This window comes from Haliotis asinina, chromosome 2 (genome assembly GCF_037392515.1).
Source record: "Haliotis asinina isolate JCU_RB_2024 chromosome 2, JCU_Hal_asi_v2, whole genome shotgun sequence".
Classification (NCBI taxonomy): Eukaryota; Metazoa; Mollusca; class Gastropoda; order Lepetellida; family Haliotidae; genus Haliotis; species Haliotis asinina.
Window position 1 is genome coordinate 101,424,663 of NC_090281.1, and position 25,103 is coordinate 101,449,765.

Genomic DNA, 25,103 nt, shown 5'->3' on the forward strand with positions numbered 1-25,103 from the left:
GAAAAGCATCACATGTTCCTCATACCGACAGTCAAGAGAACCAGTGATCTTTACATAAATTGCCAACAGAACCAGTGTTCTTCATACAGACAGCTAACAGAACAGTTGTTAAGTGTTTCTCATACAGACAGCCAACAGAAGCGCATCACATCTTCCTCATATCGACAACCAACAGAACAGCATTACATGTTCCTCATACAAACAGCCAACAGAACAGTATCACATGTTCGTCATACAGACAGCCAACAGAACAGTATCATAGGAATGATCCTCATACAGACAGCCAACAGAACCAAAGTTACGTTTCCTCCTACAGATAGTCAACCATTACCTCAAGGCGGTCACGTGATGTCCTTGAGGCAGTCTTTGGGCGCAACGATGGGCGAAGTAAACTGCCACTTGATATGCCAAAGCTGCTCTTCATCTCTGAGCACAAAAACCAGCACAGGGATTATTATGCTTACATATGTTAGGAGCACTGACATCTTAACTTTGTGAAGTGTGTAACCTGTAGCTGTGTGGTTGGTCATGTTATCACTTCCCAAGTACATGGTTAAACATTTCTGAATCTCTGGATTTGTGTGGTCAAGAGTTACTTATTCACAGATCAACATCTTATCCTCTCAATATTGCTGAATGAGGCATTTAACGAAAAATTTCCCATCGATAATGAGAAGCTTTTCTAAAGAATGTAAGACAAACATACTGCTGATTAGTTATGAACTCACGTTCTCTTGAGACCTGGCTGGCGCCTGAAACCCCGGTTTGTACACTGTGTTTAGAGGAAGGGGAAGCACCTGTAACACAAAGTACATTGTGCTTAGAGGAGGGGGATGCTCGTGTAACACAAAGTACACTGTGTTTAGAGGAGGGGAAGCACCTGTAACAAAAGTACACTGTGTTTAGAGGAGGGGAAACACCTGTAACAAAGTACACAGTGTTTAGAGGAGGGGGAAGCACCTGTTACAAAAAGTACACTGTGTTTAGAGGAGGGGGAAGCACCTGTTACAAAAAGTACACTGTGTTTAGAGGAGGGGGAAGCACCTGTTACAAAAAGTACACTGTGTTTAGAGGAGGGGATGCACCTGTAACAAAAGTACACTGTGTTTAGAGGAGGGGGAAGCACCTGTTACAAAAAGTACACTGTGTTTAGAGGAGGGGGAAGCACCTGTAACAAAGTACACAGTGTTTAGAGGAGGGGGAAGCACCTGTTACAAAAAGTACACTGTGTTTAGAGGAGGGGGAAGCACCTGTTACAAAAAGTACACTGTGTTTAGAGGAGGGGATGCACCTGTAACAAAGTACACTGCGTTTAGAGGAGGTGGAAGCACCTGTAACACAAAGTACACTGTATTTAGATAAAGAGGAAGCAACTGTAACCTTGAACACAAACTTAGATGAGACAGCATCTGTAACACACAGTCTTGTGCCATGGATAGCTGTGACACTGCCTACCAGTGGTTCAAACAGCATGTGATATTAGCCATGGACAGCTGTGGAAGTGCATACCAGTGGAGTAAGGATCATGTGCCATTTGCCAAAGACAGTGCCTACCTTTTCCATGAGGAGCATGTGTCATTAACCCCTGACAGTTGTGGAAGTGACCACCAGTGCTGTGAGGAGCATGTGACATTAACCCCTGACAGCTGTGGAAGTGCCTACCTGTGCTGTGAGGAGCATGTGACAGGGTGGAGGATTGGTTGTGATGCTTCAGGAAGTCGATAACAGCCAGTCTTGGCATCGGTGAGGTGTCCATGCTGGTGATGAAGGAGATGATGTGACGCATGAAGCGACGTTGGGTCAACTCATACTCCTCCTGAAGATGAATATTGTCATGGTCATCAGCAAAATTAACTGTTTATCAAAACATGATACAGATGGATCCTGACACAGCAAATGTTAGAGACTCATCCTGACACAGCACATGTCACAGACTCATCTTGACACTGCAAATGTTACAGACTCATCCTGACACTGCACATGTTACAGACTCATCCTGACACTGCAAATGTTACAGACTCATCCTGACACTGCACATGTTACAGACTCATCCTGACACTGCAAATGTTACAGACTCATCCTGACATTGCAAATGTTACAGACTCATCCTGACACTGCACATGTTACAGACTCATTCTGACACTGCACATGTTACAGACTCATCCTGACACTGCAAATGTTACAGACTCATCCTGACACTGCACATGTTACAGACTCATCCTGACACTGCAAATGTTACAGACTCATCCTGACACTGCAAATGTTACAGACTCATCCTGACACTACACATGGTACAGACTCATCCTGACACTGCACATGGTACAGACTCATCCTGACACTGCAAATGTTACAGACTCATCCTGACACAGCACATGTTACAGACTCATCCTGACACTGCACATATTACAGACTCATCCTGGCACTGCAAATGTTACAGACTCATCTTGACACTACACATGGTACAGACTCATCCTGACACTGCACATGGTACAGACTCATCCTGACACTGCAAATGTTACAGACTCATCTTGACACTGCACATGGTACAGACTCATCCTGACACTGCAAATGTTACAGACTCATCCTGACACAGCACACGATAGAGACTCATCCTGACACTGCACATGTCACAGACTCATCATGACACTGCACATGGTACAGATCCATCCTGACACTGCACATGTCACAGACCCATGCTGACACTGCATGTGAAACACAGCTATCCAGACACAGCACATGACACAGACCCATCCTGACACTGCACATGATGCACAGCTATCCAGACACAGCACATGATAGAGGCCCATCCTGACACTGCACATGATGCACAGCTATCCAGACACAGCACATGATAGAGACCCATCCTGACACTGCACATGATGCACAGCTATCCAGACACAGCACATGATAGAAACCCATCCTGACACTGCACATGATACATAGCTATCCAGACACAGCACATGATAGAGACCCATCCTGACACTGCACATGATGCACAGCTATCCAGACACAGCACATGATAGAGACCCATCCTGACACTGCACATGTCACAGAACCTTGCTGACACTGCACATGATACAGACCCATCCTGATACTGCACATGATACATACCCCTGCTGACACTGCATATGATACACACCTATCCAGGCACTGCACATATCACAGACCCATGCTGACACTGCACATATCACAGACCCATGCTGACACTCCACATGATACATACTCGACTTGTGAAGGTCCCGGGGTAGAATAGGCCTTCAGCAACCCATGCTTGCCATAAAAGGCGACTATGCCCGTCCTAAGAGGCAAATAACCGGATCAGGTGGTCAGACTCGCTGACTTCGTTGACACATGTCATCGGTTCCCCATTGTGCAGATCGATGCTCATATTGTTGATCACTGGATTGTCTGATCCAGACTTGATTATTTACAGACTGCTGCCATATAGCTGGAATATTGCTGAGTGCAGTGTAAAACTAAACTCACTCACACACATGATACAGACTCATCTTGACATTGTACATGATACAGACTCATCCTGACAGTGCACATGATACACACCTATCCTGACACTGCACATGACCCATCGTACCTGGAACACCACGTTGGTCTGTTTGCAGGCCTTCTTCTGTAACTCAGACATCTCCTTCTTCACCTCTTCCTTTCTGATGAGTGAGTCTGCCCTCATGGGGAGACGCTCTTTCACATACTCCAAAAGTGTCTTCTTGGATGTTGAGTTCTCCTTCTGGAAATATACCTTGGATGCTTTTGCCCTTTGTGCCAAGATACCCACCTGAGAGAAGGGAATAAAACATATATAACCCTATGTATAACTCTAAACACTTAAAGGTCGGTAATTCAGACAGTTGCCACTAAATGATTGTCACTTACACTTAAAATAAATTACCTCAGACAGTTGACACTCAGTGGTTATCAATTACACTCAAAGGTATTTACCGCATACGGTTGCCACTAAATGATTGTCACTTACACTTAAAACACTTAAAGGTGCTTATCTCAGACAGTTGGCACTAAATGATGGTCACTTACACTTACAGGTGCTTACCTCAGACAGTTTCCATTCACTGCCTGTCCCTACCACAGCTAGCACCAGTGGCAGTCCTAGATTCAGCACCCCGAACCTCAGCTCCATCATACAGTTGTCAGATTCCACATACTGAAGGAAAGGACGTTGTGTACTACAACCATATACTGAAGGAGACTGTGTACTACGACTATATACTGAAGGAGATTGTGTACTACAACCATAAACTGAAGGACATTGTGTACTACAGCTGTATACTGAAGGAAAGGATACTGTGTACTACAACCATATACTTAAGAACACAGTGTACTACGACTATATACTGAACGACATTGTGTACTACAACCACATACTGAAGAAAACGATACTGTGTACTACAACCATATATTGAAGGACATTGTGCTCTTCAATCATAAACTGAAGGACATTATGTACTACAACCATATACTTTGTACTACAACCATATACTGAAGGAAAGGATACTGTGTACTACAACCATATACTGAAGGAAAGGAGACTGTGTACTACAACCATATACTGAAGGAAAGGATCCTGTGTACTACAACCATATACTGAAGGAAAGGATCCTGTGTACTACAACCATATACTGAAGGAAAGGATCCTGTGTACTACAACCATATACTGAAGGAAAGGATCCTGTGTACTACAACCATATACTGAAGGAAAGGATCCTGTGTACTACAACCAGATACTGAAGGAAAGGATACTGTGTACTACAACCATATACTGAAGGAAAGGAGACTGTGTACTACAACCATATACTGAAGGAAAGGAGACTGTGTACTACAACCATATACTGAAGGAAAGGATACTGTGTACTACAACCATATACTGAAGGAAAGGATCCTGTGTACTACAACCAGATACTGAAGGAAAGGATCCTGTGTACTACAACCATATACTGAAGGAAAGGAGACTGTGTACTACAACCATATACTGAAGGAAAGGATCCTGTGTACTACAACCATATACTGAAGGAAAGGATCCTGTGTACTACAACCATATACTGAAGGAAAGGATCCTGTGTACTACAACCATATACTGAAGGAAAGGATACTGTGTACTACAACCATATACTGAAGGAAAGGAGGCTGTGTACTACAACCATATACTGAAGGAAAGGATACTGTGTACTACAACCATATACTGAAGGAAAGGATACTGTGTACTACAACCATATACTGAAGGAAACGATACTGTGTACTACAACCATATACTGAAGGAAAGGATCCTGTGTACTACAACCAGATACTGAAGGAAAGGATACTGTGTACTACAACCATACACTGAAGGAAACGATACTGTGTACTACAACCATATATTGAAGGACATTGTGCTCTTCAATCATAAACTGAAGGACATTATGTACTACAACCATATACTTTGTACTACAACCATATACTGAAGGAAAGGATCCTGTGTACTACAACCATATACTGAAGGAAAGGATACTGTGTACTACAACCATATACTGAAGGAAAGGATCCTGTGTACTACAACCATATACTGAAGGAAAGGATCCTGTGTACTACAACCATATACTGAAGGAAAGGAGACTGTGTACTACAACCATATACTGAAGGAAAGGATCCTGTGTACTACAACCATATACTGAAGGAAAGGATACTGTGTACTACAACCATATACTGAAGGAAAGGAGACTGTGTACTACAACCATATACTGAAGGAAAGGATACTGTGTACTACAACCATATACTGAAGGAAAGGATCCTGTGTACTACAACCATATACTGAAGGAAAGGATACTGTGTACTACAACCATACACTGAAGGAAAGGAGACTGTGTACTACAACCATATACTGAAGGAAAGGAGACTGTGTACTACAACCATACACTGAAGGAAAGGAGACTGTGTACTACAACCATATACTGAAAGAAAGGATCCTGTGTACTACAACCATATACTGAAGGAAAGGATACTGTGTACTACAACCATATACTGAAGGAAAGGATACTGTGTACTACAACCATATACTGAAGGAAAGGATACTGTGTACTACAACCATATACTGAAGGAAAGGATCCTGTGTACTACAACCAGATACTGAAGGAAAGGATACTGTGTACTACAACCATATACTGAAGGAAAGGATCCTGTGTACTACAACCATATACTGAAGGAAAGGATACTGTGTACTACAACCATATACTGAAGGAAAGGAGACTGTGTACTACAACCATATACTGAAGGAAAGGATCCTGTGTACTACAACCATATACTAAAGGAAAGGATCCTGTGTACTACAACCATGTACTGAAGGAAAGGATACTGTGTCCTACAACCATATACTGAAGGAAAGGATACTGTGTACTACAACCATATACTGAAGGAAACGATACTGTGTACTACAACCATATACTGAAGGAAAGGATCCTGTGTACTACAACCAGATACTGAAGGAAAGGATACTGTGTACTACAACCATACACTGAAGGAAACGATACTGTGTACTACAACCATATATTGAAGGACATTGTGCTCTTCAATCATAAACTGAAGGACATTATGTACTACAACCATATACTTTGTACTACAACCATATACTGAAGGAAAGGATCCTGTGTACTACAACCATATACTGAAGGAAAGGATACTGTGTACTACAACCATATACTGAAGGAAAGGATCCTGTGTACTACAACCATATACTGAAGGAAAGGATCCTGTGTACTACAACCATATACTGAAGGAAAGGAGACTGTGTACTACAACCATATACTGAAGGAAAGGATCCTGTGTACTACAACCATATACTGAAGGAAAGGATACTGTGTACTACAACCATATACTGAAGGAAAGGAGACTGTGTACTACAACCATATACTGAAGGAAAGGATACTGTGTACTACAACCATATACTGAAGGAAAGGATCCTGTGTACTACAACCATATACTGAAGGAAAGGATACTGTGTACTACAACCATACACTGAAGGAAAGGAGACTGTGTACTACAACCATATACTGAAGGAAAGGAGACTGTGTACTACAACCATACACTGAAGGAAAGGAGACTGTGTACTACAACCATATACTGAAAGAAAGGATCCTGTGTACTACAACCATATACTGAAGGAAAGGATACTGTGTACTACAACCATATACTGAAGGAAAGGATACTGTGTACTACAACCATATACTGAAGGAAAGGATACTGTGTACTACAACCATATACTGAAGGAAAGGATCCTGTGTACTACAACCAGATACTGAAGGAAAGGATACTGTGTACTACAACCATATACTGAAGGAAAGGATCCTGTGTACTACAACCATATACTGAAGGAAAGGATACTGTGTACTACAACCATATACTGAAGGAAAGGAGACTGTGTACTACAACCATATACTGAAGGAAAGGATCCTGTGTACTACAACCATATACTAAAGGAAAGGATCCTGTGTACTACAACCATGTACTGAAGGAAAGGATACTGTGTCCTACAACCATATACTGAAGGAAAGGATCCTGTGTACTACAACCATGTACTGAAGGAAAGGAGACTGTGTACTACAACCATATACTGAAGGAAAGGATACTGTGTACTACAACCATATACTGAAGGAAAGGATACTGTGTACTACAACCATATACTGAAGGAAACGATACTGTGTACTACAACCATATACTGAAGGAAAGGATCCTGTGTACTACAACCAGATACTGAAGGAAAGGATACTGTGTACTACAACCATACACTGAAGGAAACGATACTGTGTACTACAACCATATATTGAAGGACATTGTGCTCTTCAATCATAAACTGAAGGACATTATGTACTACAACCATATACTTTGTACTACAACCATATACTGAAGGAAAGGATCCTGTGTACTACAACCATATACTGAAGGAAAGGATACTGTGTACTACAACCATGTACTGAAGGAAAGGATCCTGTGTACTACAACCATATACTGAAGGAAAGGATCCTGTGTACTACAACCATATACTGAAGGAAAGGAGACTGTGTACTACAACCATATACTGAAGGAAAGGATACTGTGTACTACAACCATATACTGAGGGAAAGGAGACTGTGTACTACAACCATACACTGAAGGAAAGGAGACTGTGTACTACAACCATATACTGAAAGAAAGGATCCTGTGTACTACAACCATATACTGAAGGAAAGGATACTGTGTACTACAACCATATACTGAAGGAAACGATACTGTGTACTACAACCATATACTGAAGGAAAGGATCCTGTGTACTACAACCAGATACTGAAGGAAAGGATACTGTGTACTACAACCATATACTGAAGGAAAGGATCCTGTGTACTACAACCATATACTGAAGGAAAGGATACTGTGTACTACAACCATACACTGAAGGAAAGGAGACTGTGTACTACAACCATATACTGAAGGAAAGGATCCTGTGTACTACAACCATATACTGAAGGAAAGGATCCTGTGTACTACAACCATGTACTGAAGGAAAGGATACTGTGTACTACAACCATATACTGAAGGAAAGGATCCTGTGTACTACAACCATGTACTGAAGGAAAGGAGACTGTGTACTACAACCATATACTGAAGGAAAGGATACTGTGTACTACAACCATATACTGAAGGAAAGGATACTGTGTACTACAACCATATACTGAAGGAAACGATACTGTGTACTACAACCATATACTGAAGGAAAGGATCCTGTGTACTACAACCAGATACTGAAGGAAAGGATACTGTGTACTACAACCATACACTGAAGGAAACGATACTGTGTACTACAACCATATATTGAAGGACATTGTGCTCTTCAATCATAAACTGAAGGACATTATGTACTACAACCATATACTTTGTACTACAACCATATACTGAAGGAAAGGATCCTGTGTACTACAACCATATACTGAAGGAAAGGATCCTGTGTACTACAACCATATACTGAAGGAAAGGATCCTGTGTACTACAACCATATACTGAAGGAAAGGAGACTGTGTACTACAACCATATACTGAAGGAAAGGATCCTGTGTACTACAACCATATACTGAAGGAAAGGAGACTGTGTACTACAACCATACACTGAAGGAAAGGATCCTGTGTACTACAACCATATACTGAAGGAAACGATACTGTGTACTACAACCATATACTGAAGGAAAGGATCCTGTGTACTACAACCAGATACTGAAGGAAAGGATACTGTGTACTACAACCATATACTGAAGGAAAGGATCCTGTGTACTACAACCATATACTGAAGGAAAGGATCCTGTGTACTACAACCATATACTGAAGGAAACGATACTGTGTACTACAACCATATACTGAAGGAAACGATACTGTGTACTACAACCATATACTGAAAGAAAGGATCCTGTGTACTACAACCAGATACTGAAGGAAAGGATACTGTGTACTACAACCATATACTGAAGGAAAGGATCCTGTGTACTACAACCATATACTGAAGGAAAGGATACTGTGTACTACAACCATATACTGAAGGAAAGGAGACTGTGTACTACAACCATATACTGAAGGAAAGGATCCTGTGTACTACAACCATATACTAAAGGAAAGGATCCTGTGTACTACAACCATGTACTGAAGGAAAGGATACTGTGTACTACAACCATATACTGAAGGAAAGGATCCTGTGTACTACAACCATGTACTGAAGGAAAGGATACTGTGTACTACAACCATATACTGAAGGAAAGGATACTGTGTACTACAACCATATACTGAAGGAAAGGATCCTGTGTACTACAACCATATACTGAAGGAAAGGATCCTGTGTACTACAACCATATACTGCCAGGAGTGTATCCATCCTATGGGTTACACATGGCTTTAGAAGGACTACTCGGTGCTGATCATCAGTGTGTTATCATCCATCTCACCTATTGCCATTACTTACCTCATCTGACACACAGACCACCAGAACCTTAGCATGCCGCATTCCTCGAGATATGTTTTCATACAAGCCCTTTCCCTGAGGAGAGAAAATCAGTTTATCAGTCATATGACTTAACTACCAATGTGACCTAATTATACATACTGCAGGCATTCCAGCATAAATGACTCACTTGTGCTCACACACACACCAAAAAATAAATATCTAATATTAATAAAATGAGATTTTTTTCTTGAAAACAAACATCTATCGTATTCAAACCATAAATTTCACTCACATGATACTTTTGATTTTCAAGATATCCCACCTCCAAATGTACCTTCTTTGTTATGAATGTGAGAATTACTTTATACTTTATACAGATTTAATCTCTCCCTGTCATGACTAGCCAGTTATATATTTGTCAAATTAAAGAGGGATATGTATTCTGTCGAAGCAGAATAAACTTTCTTTATCTCAAGCTTTCATAATCAGATACTGTTATGTGAAAACATTTGTGCCTGATGAAAAACTTCTATGCAAATTAAATGTTGCTATACAGTTTGAAAAAGCAAGAAAAGCTATTTTCTCATGGGCAAAGAGAGAGGCAAAATAACTATTCACAAATCACAAATAGTACCACTAACTACACGTCTTCAGCTCGCTTCCACATCCAGACAAAGATTCCTTCAAAAGACTAAACTCTTCGTTCTTTCAATACGTATAGTTTGTTAAAAGGTATAAATGAAGAGAACAATGGTAATAAATGAATATGAAAACAGTGGACTGAAAATGGTGAAGGTGGAAATGTTCGATAAATACATAAAAATGGATGAAATGAGGGTTATCATCAGAAGGCCCATAGCAGTCTTTCTCAATGAAATTCTTTGCCCAATTGGAAACACAGTAATTTTCAACTTCCAGAAAAAACAACAACATTACAATGTGTAAGTAAAGTAATGAAAAATAATTTCTGGCAAGATGTCTTTTTCAGCTACAGCCATAGAGCAAATGAAACAGTAACAACCATCAATGAATTCGTAAAACTTCCCATTTTAAACTTTATAAAACTACATGACTTAAACAATTCTTTCAATGGCATGACAGGGGCCTACAAGCATCTACGACCTTTACACAGACACAGGAGTGATGCTCAACATGCTCAAAGAAAAACATAAAATGACTTTACATACACAATTCATAAAGAAGAAAGAAGTCAGGGGTTAGGGTTAGGTTAACCCTAACCCTGACTTTACATACACAATTCATAAAGAAGAAAGAAGTCAGGGGTCAGGGTTAGGTTAACCCTAACCCTGACTTTACATACACAATTCATAAAGAAGTGACATGATGAAACGACTAATGCTGTCAAAAGACAGTAGTGTGAGTGAGTGAGTGAGTGAGTTTAGTTTAACATTGCACTCAACAATATTCCAGCCATATGTCACCGGTCTGTAAATAATCGAGTCTGTACCAGACAATCCAGTGACCAACAACATGAGCATCGATCTGCGCGATTGGCTGGGAACCAATGACATGTGTCGACCAAGTCAGCAAGTCTGACCACCCAATCCCGTTAGTCGTATCTTTTGACAAGCATAGTCGCCTTTTATGGCAAGCATGGGTTGCTGAAGGCCTATTCTCGTTGTCATTTGCAGTTTTCAGCAAAGCAGCATTGGCACAACTGGGAGATGAAGTGGTGCCAAACATGTGAACCTTCATTCTGTACTTTAAAGGCGGTTTGCTTAAGTCCCCTTTTGACCACCAAAGGAAGCGTTGGTAATCCCAGTGACGTGTAGGCACGAGAACTTGGTAGAACATGGACTCTATATCTCCCATTATTGCATAGGTTTCCTGTCTGAATCTCATTAGAACACCAATCAAACTATTGGTAAGGTCAGGACCAGACAGTAACTGTTTGTTGAGGGAAGTTCCATCGTATGTTGCAGCACAATTGAATACCACACGCAACTTCTTCTTGGGATGATACACCCCATGATGTGGAATGTACCACTTATGTCCGTTGCTTGGTTCTGGCTCGTCACTAGGAATAGCTTCAGCATAGCCCTTCTCACACACCTTCTCCATGAAGGCAGTGTATTCTTGATGAAACTGTATATCCTTTTCCATCCTTTTCTTAAGTCCAGTCAACCTCTTGTAGGCGAGCGAATAGTTATCTGGAAAGTGTACTTCTTTGTTTTTGAAAGGAATGTCAATTTCATAGTGTCCATCTTTCCACTTGATTGATTCTGCAACTCTCTCCATGAACACTTTGTCTTCTTGTGAAAACTGTTTTTCATCTTCTATGACCCTCTCTGGAAAGTCAGTATTATATGACTGTCGTACCATGTGATCTAGTTTCTGTAGTTCTTCAAACTCTTGGATTGCAACTATTTCTGTTCTGTTCACAGTGTATCTTGGGAACTGTGAAGATTCATTGGTCACTCCATGTCTTGGTAGGTTGCCCATCCTAGACGGGTCCTTGTTGCATGTGGTGAATGTTCCTCACCTATTCTTATGTCCATTGGTGTGTAGGCGTCTGCAACGTTATTGCCTATCAAGAGTCCAACTTCAGCATCTATTTGAGGGATCTGAATGTCATGGAGATGCGACCATTGAGAAACATTTTCCATGGTGGGAATGTGTGCCTTTGACACAGGTAGCTTGTCAATTGTGTACAGAGTTGGCAAGTCCACGTGACTATCCATCAAGAGACTACAAGCTGTTACACCGGACACTGCATGAGTGTCAACTGTTCTAGGGTGAGCCATGCTATCAATACTTATCTTCATTGGTTTTCCGCTGGCACCTAGTTGTTTCATCAAGTCAGTGGTACAAAAGGAAGCACTGCTGCCGGGGTCGAGAAAAGCATATGTCTCTACTGCATGTATTCTTTCAGTCATCCTCAGCTTCACTGGAACAATCACCATTGTGCAGGCACTGTCTGAGATCTCACCGACCCCCTTGACAGGTTGTATGCTGGAACTGAAGGTACTTGCCTGCATCCTTTTAGGTGGTGTTATGTCAAGATGGAAAAGAGTATTATGTCTTCGTTGACACTTAGTACATGTTATGTTTGCATGACAATCCTTACTTAGGTGTCCTCTTTTGAGACATTTAAAGCAAAGTCCTTTGTCTTTAACAAACTGGGTCTTGTCTTCAAATCTTAAGACTCTAAATTCTTGACATCCAACAACAACATGATCAGCAGCACCACAGTATCTGCAGCTTCGTATTGGATCAGTAGGTGGACCTGTGCCTGGAGGTTCATCAAGCCTGTTTGATGACTTCTCATTCTGTGTCTTGGATGTCTGAACTCCAGTAACCATGGTGAGTTTCGGTTTGGCTTGCCAGTTTCTAGTTATCTTGTTACTTCCCTTGTTTTTTCTGTCATGGATCTGTAAAGCATCTCTTCCAAACATGGGGTCAATTGCTTTTCTTGATTCTCTTTTCAGGAGACAGACAAGATTAGCAAACTTGATTGGTTCACCAATATCTCGTAGACTTTGGACCAAGGCTCTGAACTTCTCCTGGTATGAGTAAGGAAGTTTCATAACAAGCCTTTTCAGGTTTTCCTTGTTATCCAAAACAGCACTTTCTACAGCATGCTCACACTCTGAGAGAAATACTGTGAATTTATCCAGAGCCTTTGGGTCGTCAGGTTTAATAGTTGGCCAATCCAATGCCTTCTCTATGAAGGCACTAACAATAATCTCTCCATCCCCGTACCTTTCTTTCAACTCCTTCATAGCAGCAGGGTAGCCTTTATCAGCGTTCAAATATCCATAACTGCTAACAATACTCTTAGCTTCTCCAGAGGTATACTGTTCAAGGTAATTCAAGAGTTCATCACAATCGTCAGTATTCATCATAATCCTGGTTTTGAACTGTCTCATAAATTTCTGGTACTCCAGTGGATCACCGCTGAAAACCATTACTTCGGACACTGGTTTCTTGAGCTGTTGAACAACTGATGCTATCACCTTCCCTGAAGAGTCATCCACAGAACTAGTTGCTTTTCTGGTTGTAACTGTATCAGGTCTCTTGGGATTAGTGACATCATCCTCGCAAGAGTTATTGTTCCTATCTCTAAGGACAGATAGAGGTTCAATCTTGATTTTACTTAAAACAGAATGTCGACTACTGAGATCTTCTTCAAAATCATCAAGCACTCTGCGTCGAGCATCTGAAATAGCCATCTCAGTTTTTAAGTTCAGCCTTTCCTCTTCCATTTTCAGCCTCATTTTCTGGATTTCCAATTTCTGTCTCTCTTCAAACACTGCTTCTTTTGCTTTCAGTTCTGCCATTCTCTGCTCCTCTATCAAGTGTGCTGACGAAATCTGCGAAGTTACAGATCTTGATCTTGACGAATTATCAAAGTTTGACTTCACATCATTCTCTCTGGCTTGTTCCTGCCTCTCTAATTCCTTATCTTGCAACCACTTGTCCACTGTAATCTTGAAATGCTGCTCCATGTCAATAAATGTTTCTACTGAGGAAAGTTTTGTATGAAATACCTCTGAAATGTCTACATCAGGTGTCTTAATTAATTTAGACAGATCACCTCTTACCTTAAGAATTTCTTCAAAAACAGTCAACCAGTCTGTATATACTGATCTGACATGTTCATAGTCTATCTGCTCACTATCAGTTTCTAGCACTGGTGCCCGTTCTACTTTCACTAGTTTGTCACACAGTTGTTTCAAGTTTTTGCTCTTGATTACTAAATTATACTGAAAGCCTTTAGATGTCAAAGTTCTTTTCCGTGTAGATTTATCTGCATTTGGGCTCAAATGCGAGTCAATGTTCCCTTCCTCTGACATAGTGTAAACACAGCCGTTACAACTGGGTTGAACTGTAGAGCGTCATCAACTGCACTGTCAACAGAGGTTCTGCTCTCACGAGACGGTCGAACCGTAGTGCGAAAAAAACGTGCAGCACGTGTACACTTCAGATAATGCAAAATGTCAATAATGTTGGTTTCTAGGTTTCATAAAATATCACTTCAAAACGACAATTCAGAATCTTCATATATTCCTGTTTAATTCTGTCGACAGACAAGGTATTCGACCTTATAAGTAGATTCTCTGTGAAGATTGACTGCAATACAATGATAAAATCTGACTTAAGTGAAGACAGTCAGTGTAACATATGAATACAAGTTCATGCTTCTACCACGACAATTACACTTTCATAGTTAGAAACGGAATATCTAATACAAGGAAATGTAACTTATATTACTGGACATGTATAAATGATAATTTTCCGTTTATATGCTGGAGTGTCGAAACGAAGGTCTGAAACATGGCGAATCGAAAAACGTGTGCAAACAAATCCGAATTATCTCCCTTTGAGAGCTACAAGTATGCAGAGTGCACACCGCTAAGGAAAACTTTGCTAGAAATAAACAAGAACAAATTCAAAATTCCTACACTAATCTTTCACGGGATGAAGGATAGACACATCAACCTTTCATCTGATGAAGGAGAGACAGCATGAATAATATTTTTACAGTCCATCTTCCTTCCTAGTCATCTTCCCAAACACTGACAACTGCCTCACACCTTTCATAGGGTATCTTCAGGAAGGTACTCTGAGGTTCCGGGGAAGGTTGGAGAGGCCTCAAGTGTGCAGCTAAAAGTGCATTTCTGAAACTCATAATGCTGTAACAACAGGGAGTCTCACAAGAGTGTATTTGGGATGCAAGACATTTTAAAGGTGAGGTCTGTATACTGCATGGTCTTCCTGAATCTTCACATTGCTGTCACAAGGAACAGAAAATTCAATGACATAAATAAATTAACTGTCTTTATCAAAAAGGATCAGGTTTGTTAACAGGAACTGTTCTCAGGATCTATATTGCAAAGAAGCTGAAAAGCATCATTTTCCATGATGGGCTGAACATTGTGAGGGTCATATCATGGATGGACCTCAGAGTCAAAGCCACAGACATGGGTGAGATGAGTAGCAAAAGCAGTGATCCATGCCATCATGTCTTTCAAGATATGCTGCGAAGGAAGGGCATCAAATGATAAGGTGTTGGACAGTCTCTGTGAATTACTCATATTGCTGTACCATCCATCTGTACACTGCCATCAACACAATCAACCTCCCCAAATTTCAGACTGCGTCCAACATCCTTGGCACGCTTAAAGTAGCTGTGGAATTCATCATGAGTCTTGACATGCATCACTAGGGGGATCATCCGATAAATTAAGATGTGCAAAGGTACACAACAATATTCTATCATGAACGGCCTCCACATTAATCAGAATCTTGATCCCTATCATGTAGATCCTTTTCACATAAGCGTCCAGCGTCAAATGCGCCGGCAGATCTTCCAAGATGGTGTCCATGCCATTGAATTGCGACACCACCTGCAATTCTGCGGTTTGCATCCCATTTCTTTACGATATCATGTGGGCTGTTTTATGCTTAATTGGGACAATGATCGCACTGGGACGAAAGCCAAGAGCAGCATTGCAACACTACACGGTCTCCAGCCAGGCTTTCCAAGTTTCACATCCAAATGACAGACTCCAGAGGTGGTTTCTCCAAAAGCAACAACTTTATTAGTTCATGATACAGCATTCCTTTGTTCACAATTTTGTCAGGTAGGGATTCTTGTTTTCTGTGAAAATGGGGGGGGGGGGGGGGGGGAGAGCCAAGCGTGATCATCCAGTTGATTCAAGATGGTAAAAATGCCCATTTGTTGTCATTGGAAGACATGAGTGTGTATGATGCTTTATGGATGACGAGCACGAGATCAAAGTTGTCTTGGTTGAACAGCTTGTCACTGAAGGTTGAGGATATTGCCCATTCATCCTCATTGTTGCAGACGAGGTCATACCATGGGTTGGTGACTGCTCCTTTGGTTTCAATGAAATCAGCTAAGTCATTGTTGCTGCTGGACTTGTTAAATCCATGCGTGTCCCCAAGGTCTGAGACAGCAATCTTGGAGCATTTTCTTTGGTTCCTAGACCTGAGACTTCGGTGATTGTCCTTTGATGTGCAGCGTCATGCTAAGGCATCTTTTATCGATGGGTTCATGTTTTATATCTAAAACTGATATTTTATATTCCACAATGTTGCCTAGAATTAATTTCTTGTAAGGTAAAAATGATTCGGTTCGATATACGTTGAGAGGGTTTATGTGTGTAGTCACCATCTGGTCGAACGATTCGATTTGAACGTATGTCTGGGCCATGTTGGGTGTGCAGGCACAAACGTGTTCCAATATCCTTGGTGAGGGAACGGTTTACAATGGGCAGAAACAGTTCGTGGTCAATGTCGTGGATGCCATCACCAGACTGACAGCCATCCAATGAAACAAAGACACGCCCAGTAGAAAGTCGACTATGTCTGCCAGTGACATGTGACTCAGTTAACAGGACAGATGAACAGAGTGGTGGGCTACCTGATATCAACATCCTGAAGAACATTGCGGCGGTGCTGCCGTCTGGGGGGAAGCAATCAGCAGCACGTTGATAGCAAAATGGTGCTGGTGGTTGGTGGGATCACAGTGGGGTTGTGCCTCACTTGGTTAAAAATTCTTTAGTGGCCATGTACACCAGTCCGGCCATGGAGACAATGAAAGCCTGCAGGATTTGACTAAGCCATATAACCATGTGCTGAGTAGCCACAAGACAATGCGGCCCAGGATTCCTGGAAGCACTGGCAGCGATGTTGCTGGTCCTCCTCCTCCTGCCAGGGATATGACTAGGGTTGATGATGAAGCTCAACAAATTTGATTCATCTCGGATGAACCCGACGTTGTGAAGTCTGGCCAGAGACAACAAAGTGCGGGGTTTTCTTCAGCAGACATTCATGAGAGTGGCAGGAAGGGCGGATTTCATACGATTTCCTTTGTTGTCAATCGTGAACTTGGAGTAGTCACAATATGTGGGTTTAACATTATTTTTATCTTGCCCTAATGCAGGTGTCCTCTGACACTCCGTTGTCGTCGTTGTCCAGCAGAGGCTGGTGTACAGACAGTGAATATCATCTATTTTTGTACTGAACAAACATGTTTGTTGTGTAAAATAACCACAAAAAATTTTGAAAAATCGATCCTTTCCAAAGACTGATGGAACCCCTGATGGTAAAAGCCATGTGCCAGCCGGTGACCATTACCAACAATCTGAGCACGATCAATGAAAGCCAAATGCAGCCTGGGTGAGAACGTGTCATCATCCTGGTTCGGCTGGTGTTCAACATCTCTTTGACTTCCGACAACAACAAGCGTGAAGTCATGTGCCATTGTCAAGAAAACCACCATCAAATCACCGGCAATGAGCATTGACGACAACAGTGTGTTTTACTTTTATGCGGATCTCTCGAGAATCGAGAAATCATGCTTGGACAAGACGTACCAGGGAACTGACGGTGATACAAAGGCAACTCAGCTGCTTGTGAGGTATATGAACTCACATTCAATAAGCATGGCAAAGTTGTTTCCACCCAAAACAGCGATTGACATGTCGCTGAAGTTTCACATGGTCACAACTTCCGTGCTGGCCTGGCAAATTCACCACCTGTACTCAGAAAAGTTGTCCATCTTGTAAGATTGAGACCTGAGGCACTCGATGATCATCAAAGACAAGAGCGACACGCTGTAGAATGTCAATCTGAATGTGCTAGCACAAGGTTGAGGGCGTGCCCAACGAACTGTTCAGCCAAGGCATGAGGGCGTGCCCAACCAACTGTTCAGCCAAGGCATGAGGGCGTGCCCAACCAACTGTTCAGCCAAGGCATGAGGTTACAACAGCAATGGGACAAGATCAAAAACGTGCCGGCGGTTAAGTGCATGCCGGGAACTAATGTGAAGGCGAAGGATCTTGATCTAGAGCCTGTATCGCCGGCCTGGTGTTCTACTTCCTTCCTATTCTACCGGAACATCGACTTTACATGTGGGAAGATCTCAAGAAAGATCCGTTTATTGAACATGCTTTGAGCACCATCAGCTGTACCACAGATACAGAATGTTTTTGGCTCTGCTGACAGCGGTGATGATCATGGCAAAGCACTGAAGATTTAAAGAAAAAGAAAATAAGGACGATAATAACGCCCTACAAGATGTTGTCAATGGAGGAGGAGAGGGAGAATGCTGTCGTTCCTGAACTGCAACAACAACAACAGATGACGACGATGGAGGAGGAAGATTAACAAGTGATTGATACCATAACCTGAAAAAAAATGAATCCCAAGAGAATGGCTGCCGGCAGGGATAAATCTACCCCCACGTCCTTCGTCTCTTATGCAATAAAATCTGACAGGACTGATGTTTTGTTTAAGATGTGTGTCCTCCTGGATGCATGCCTTTGATGAAACACTAATGTTCATTTTTGTGAAGAGGAAAGATCAGAAAGTACATGGCTTAATCTTTTTAGATTAACTTCCATTATCAAGTAGTTAACATTAGATAAATAACTACACATTATTTGCAAATGAGATCCCAGGATTCATTGCTCGAGCATGTGCACAAAAATTAACCTAGTCTTTAACCGTATAAATAGAACAAACACATTAAGGGAGATAAGCAGTATTCAAATGAGGTTTCCCAAGACAAACTGATTGGTCAATGAACAATGTGACTGTAAATGCACAGTGTGGAGACAAAATCTATCTCTAGGAAACAGTTAGAGAAATGCTGTCACCTATAGTCAGTAGCTGAACAACTGTTACATCTATCTCCATTTTAGTGAAAGTGACAATTTACAGGGTTAACGTTCTACTGAAATAGAATGTCATTCTGTTGTTTAAGGTTCTGAACCTCATGTCCTGGATAAGTAATCACATAAATGAATCAAATTATGTATCATTATGATGACATTTATGATACAATATGTTCAATGTAGGGATCTTCATCTTTTTTTTAATGATTAATAATATTTAGGAGATTCATTGGAGTCAATCAGTGTTCATATGATATTATTGAATGTTTTGAGAGAGCATCACCATTTGCACTTCCTTACAACCACAGTTATTTGGAATGTAGTCGCTTTTGAAAGATGATGGATGTATGGCATGTAAGTTGCATGTATACGATTTTCATTTTAAAACAAATGACTAGAAACAAACACTAACAAATCACAATCAACAGGAGTCATTGGAAGATGACATATCCCCCGGCCCCCAAATGTTTGAAAGGACAAATCATCTGACAGTTAATCATTGTTATGATAGACTAAGTTTGAATTGTTTCCATGGAATTCATGAAAATTATAAATGCCATATATCTGTAATCAGCAAAGTTACAATTTCAAGATCTGTCTCATGTATCTGCCAAGATCTGTTGAAAGACACTTTTCAGACTAGGTCCAAAACGTTTCCGTGGAAACCGGGAAAATAATAAATCACAAAACCTGTAAATAGCAAAAGGCACATCTTTCGGGTCTGCCACACTTATCTACCAAGTTTTGCAGAAAAATATTGAACATTTTTTTAGTTCTGCTCCGGAAACAAAGCCCATCACTTCATTTTGAGACGAAGTCCGAAACATTTCCATGGAAACAGAGAAAATAATAAATCACAAAAACTTGTAAATAGTAAAAGGTACCAGTATAGGTTTAGATTGATATATCTACCAAGTATCGCAGAAAAATAGTGAATGGTTTTTTAGTTCTGCCCCGGAAACGAAGCCCATCCCTCAATTTTGAGACAAAGTCCAAAACATTTCCATGGAAACCAAGAAAATGATAAATAAAAAAAAACTGTCCATAGCTAAAGGCACCACTTCAGCTTCTGAATGATATATCTACCAAGCTTTGCAGAAAAATATTGAACGCTTTTGGAGTTCTGCTCTGGAACCGAAACACACCTCTCACTTTTCAAACTATGCCTGAAACATTTCCATGGAAACCGAGAAAACAATAAATCGCAGATCCTGTACATGGCAAAAGGCACCACTATAGGTTAAGATTGATATATGTACCAAGTTTTGCAGAAAAATATTGAATGGTTTTTGAGTTCTGCTCCGGAAACAAAGTCCATTCCTCCATTTTGAAACTAAGTCCGAAACGTTTCCAGTAGAAACAGAGAAAACAATACATCACAAAAACCTGTACATAGCTAAAGGCACCACTTCAGTTTCTGACTGATATATCTACCAAGTGTTGCAGAAAAACACTGAACGGTTTTTGAGTTCTGCTCCGGAAATGAAGCCCACTCCACCATAAGACTAACACCAATATGTTCCATGGAAAAACAAAATTCTGTAAATAGGCACAACCATAGCCTGAGATTATATATCTATCAAGTTTGGTCTAAAAATATTGAATGGTTCCTCAAAATGATTATGAACGGACGGACAATGGACAGATGGACAGATGAGGCGTTGACTATATCGACGACCATATGTTTAGGGATGGTTATAGAGGGAAATGGTGGTGCGCTCATAAGATGTCTGTCCTTGAAATGCTTGTTAACATTTACACTTCCTATCCAAATTGAAAGTTCATTATCCCCTACTTTTTTTATGAGTATATTTGTGTTCATAGTTGTTAAAAAGCCTTCCAGTTGACATATTTCTTTTGATGTAATTTGTTTATGAATCACTGAACAAGACTTTGGTTGAATTGTAGAACTTATTCACAAAATATTAGCGTGAAATCACATGGGTCTGGCTACTAACTATATTTCTTGTAAAAGACAATATTTGCTTGTCAAAGATCATCTAAATAAAAAGAATGTCAGTAGAGCCTTGCTTATATTTTTTATAGTATAGCAGTTGACATGTCGCCCAGATAGATACTAAGGCCGCTAAGTTTGCAAAACTGAGATAATGGTATTGAGTGACTGCTCTGCCAGGAAGGGGGCAATATTGTCAGAAAACGTGTCAGGACATTTCATTTTCATTGACAATCTCAAGGAAGATGACTCCAATCACTTCCAGTGATCTGTTAACATCTGTGTCTGATGTGATTGGGTATGAACTACAAATTAAAATGGAAGAGTCTCAATTTGTTACAATTTAGATGCTACCAGCTTTGTCCCGTGAAATATTCCAATGATGTGGCTGTGAAGAAACTGCAGGTCATGGAAGCCAAGTACTTCAAAAAACGCCTTTGGAGAATTGATTTCATCAACGCCCAACTCACGCCCGAAAACCATGGCATGAAAACGTTCGAGAACATCAATGATGCCATGCGAGAATACAACTTGCTCGCTGGCAACGACTCGAACCTTTCTATCTCAGTGTTAACTTCCAAGACCTAGCAAGACTGGGAGCTGATCTTTGTGGCGCTGGGTTTAGCCGCAATCAGTTTTGTTGCCAAACAATTAGACTAGAACATTTTTATATGTGTATATAAAAACACACATGGGACGACGAGCACCTTTCAGTGCCTGCAAGTATGTGCTTAAAAAAATTCATTGTGCAATAATGTTACATATCCGAAAAGCTTTCATCAACTACACATGTGAAGTCTGCGGGATTGTCATGAAATGCCATTATCGCCATTGTAAGGCCCATGGAGCAGGCGTAGTCCGAGCCTGTCTCTACTCAACGAAAAAGCACCCCCTCAACGAAAACGCAATAGATTGCTGAGAAACAAAATCTGAAAAAAAAATCGTGCATGCAAAACTTTTCTCACTTTGATTTATTTTTTTGTTAGTCGAAAGAATAACAATCCAAGGGATTGGTGGGGTTTCTAACACTTAACAGTGAGACATACTTCGCAAAACGAAAATCCTTTAGACATTTGATGTCGCAGCTGAATATAGCTTTGAAAATCCCATTAGAGATTTCACATCGTTGTTGATTATAGCAACAATGCTCACCATTCAAGAACTGGAAAAGATTGCAAAAGAACAAGCAGTGACCAGTTAGTACCATTTGAGGAAACCTCAGGTGTTGAAGTTGCTCAACATTCCTCGCAGCAGCTCGTGACCATTGAAGTGTCCACTGACACCTCGTTTGCAAAAATACAAGACTCCCTGGAACACTACACACACATAGGTTCAAGTTGGGTCGATGACAAGATCAACATAGTCTACCTGGACATAGCCACCTTTCAAAGGAGGGTCCTACCTGGACATAGCCACCTTTCAAAGGAGGGTCCTACCTGGACATAGCCACCTTTCAAAGGAGGGTCCTACCTGGACCTGTCACTGTACTACAAGGAAAAGTAAGCCAACGTAAGTAAGGTCAAGTACAATGGCGTCAAATAAAATGGGGACGACTGCCACGATGTTTCCGTCAACTCGCATTTGGACAGACTTTCCAGCTATACACTTGGAAAAGACACTTTTGTGAAAGGAACCTACACGGCTTCATGAGAGCTGAACTGCTGGAATCACACCAGGAGGATTGACGAGGTTTGGGACAGTTGTCCGTCTGAATCAACATGCCCAATGACAACAACAATATCTTGCCACATGTGCAACCAACCCCTGAACAATGAGAGATCACTGCCACCTCCCCGGCAAGCACAGAGGTAGAGATGCCGCTCACAATGTGTGCTACCTGATGCTACTCAAAATCAATCCCCAAACCATGCAAATCTGCGTCACGTTTCACAACTTTCGCGGTAACCCCAACAACATGGAAAAATACATCTCCTTCCTGATGTCGTCTCTAGACAATTGTGAGAAAGCTAACAAACCGGACCACTTCCACGTCACCAATCGATACAACTACACCAAGATGTGACCTCTGCTGCTGAGGATCCCTCCTCTCACAGCACCTTGACTGACTCGTCCATCAACCTGGATAATACAAACTGGGCTGACTGTACCCTGTGTGTGGTATTTCTCCTCTCCTGGTCTCTCTTGGGACACCCTCCTGAAAAAGGGAGTTGAAACGGAAGACTGATTACAACATGCAGCTGTTCTTTGAGAAAGGTTTGCAAGACAGATTTCCATGGCCTCTACACATTACACCAAAGCCAACAACTAGTACGTGAAAGGCCATGACCCCGGCAAACTGACCAAACACCTCCTCTACCCCAATGCCAACAACCTGTATGGATAGGCCATAAGTCAGTATCGCCGAACAAAGGCTACATGTTTGAGGTGGACTTGGAAGATACAGAACAGCTATCCCCTGGCTCCCGAATGATTGATGGTGAACCCAGAGTGGATGCCACAACAAACCTTGCTGGGAAACAATAAGCCAGCCAACATTGAAAAACTTGTGCAGAACCTGAGAAACAAAGCAATTTCAAGAAACACCTTCAGATCATGCAAGGAAGAAAAACCCCAGACACTCATCACCAGCCTGGCAGCGCTGCACATGAACACAGCCACACCAAACTCAACCACGTGGGGATGAGTGTCCTTGACCTGTCCAAACACCTGAAAATGCAGTACAGTGAAGCAGTACAGTGATAGGTGCAAGGTGCTGTACATGGACATGAATTCCCTACTTATGGAAATTTGCACCAAGGACATGTATGACTACATGAAAAACCACCTGCACCTGCACAACACCAGCAATTATCTCAAAGACCATCCGTATCACGAAACCGTCAGCAAAAATGTGGACAGTGCCGGTACACCGATCACAAAGTATGTCGGTTTCAGACCCAAGGTGTACTTCATCAAAAAAGCCGACACCATCACCGAAATCAGGAAGGAGAAAATCATGAAAAAATATGTGGTGAAAAACCAGATCAAATACGCCAGATTCAAGGAAGCACTCTTCAAAAACAAGTTCAAACATCAAATGAAAATGCTGTCTCACATCGACACCAATTGATGAATCGCCATCAATGGAGTCACCACTTAAGCTTATGGATATGTACGTGCATTGAACATTTCAACATTCACACAGGCAGTACATACATGAATGGAGAAAATTTAATACTGACAGTGCAGGTACTGGAAAGGCTCGGACGCCCTCCTGAAGCTCGCCAAAGATGTGAGGGATTTATTCGATCCTTAAAACAGAAACACGGAATGGGTTGAATGTTTGCCGAGAGTGGTGGATGACATCAACCACAAAGTCATCAGCAGACTCATGGTCAAAAGACCCGTCGATGCCATCAAAATGAAATCCGTCACTGGTGGCACTTTGCGATAAAAGGTAAGAGAAAAATGAGGGAAGGCAGTAGAAAACCAAAGACAGCAAACCCAACTTGTACGAATTGAAAGACAGGCTCCCAAGAGCATTCATCAGAGAAGAGTTGATGATCGTACCTCATGACACC

The 25,103-nt window shown here is 41.3% G+C and overlaps 1 protein-coding gene across 1 annotated transcript in view; it reads right to left on the reverse strand.

The window, feature by feature from the left end:
* The window catches only part of LOC137272175 (uncharacterized), a 550,405-nt gene that overhangs the window by 19,347 nt on the left and 505,955 nt on the right, over window positions 1-25,103 (reverse strand). The window contains exons 72-77 of the mRNA XM_067804527.1: window positions 9,979-10,053; window positions 4,067-4,177; window positions 3,593-3,793; window positions 1,663-1,816; window positions 729-797; window positions 332-426 (exon numbers count right to left, since the gene is read on the reverse strand). Of these exons, the coding sequence (XP_067660628.1) occupies window positions 332-426; window positions 729-797; window positions 1,663-1,816; window positions 3,593-3,793; window positions 4,067-4,177; window positions 9,979-10,053 (705 nt within the window). The remainder of the gene's footprint in view (window positions 1-331; window positions 427-728; window positions 798-1,662; window positions 1,817-3,592; window positions 3,794-4,066; window positions 4,178-9,978; window positions 10,054-25,103) is intronic.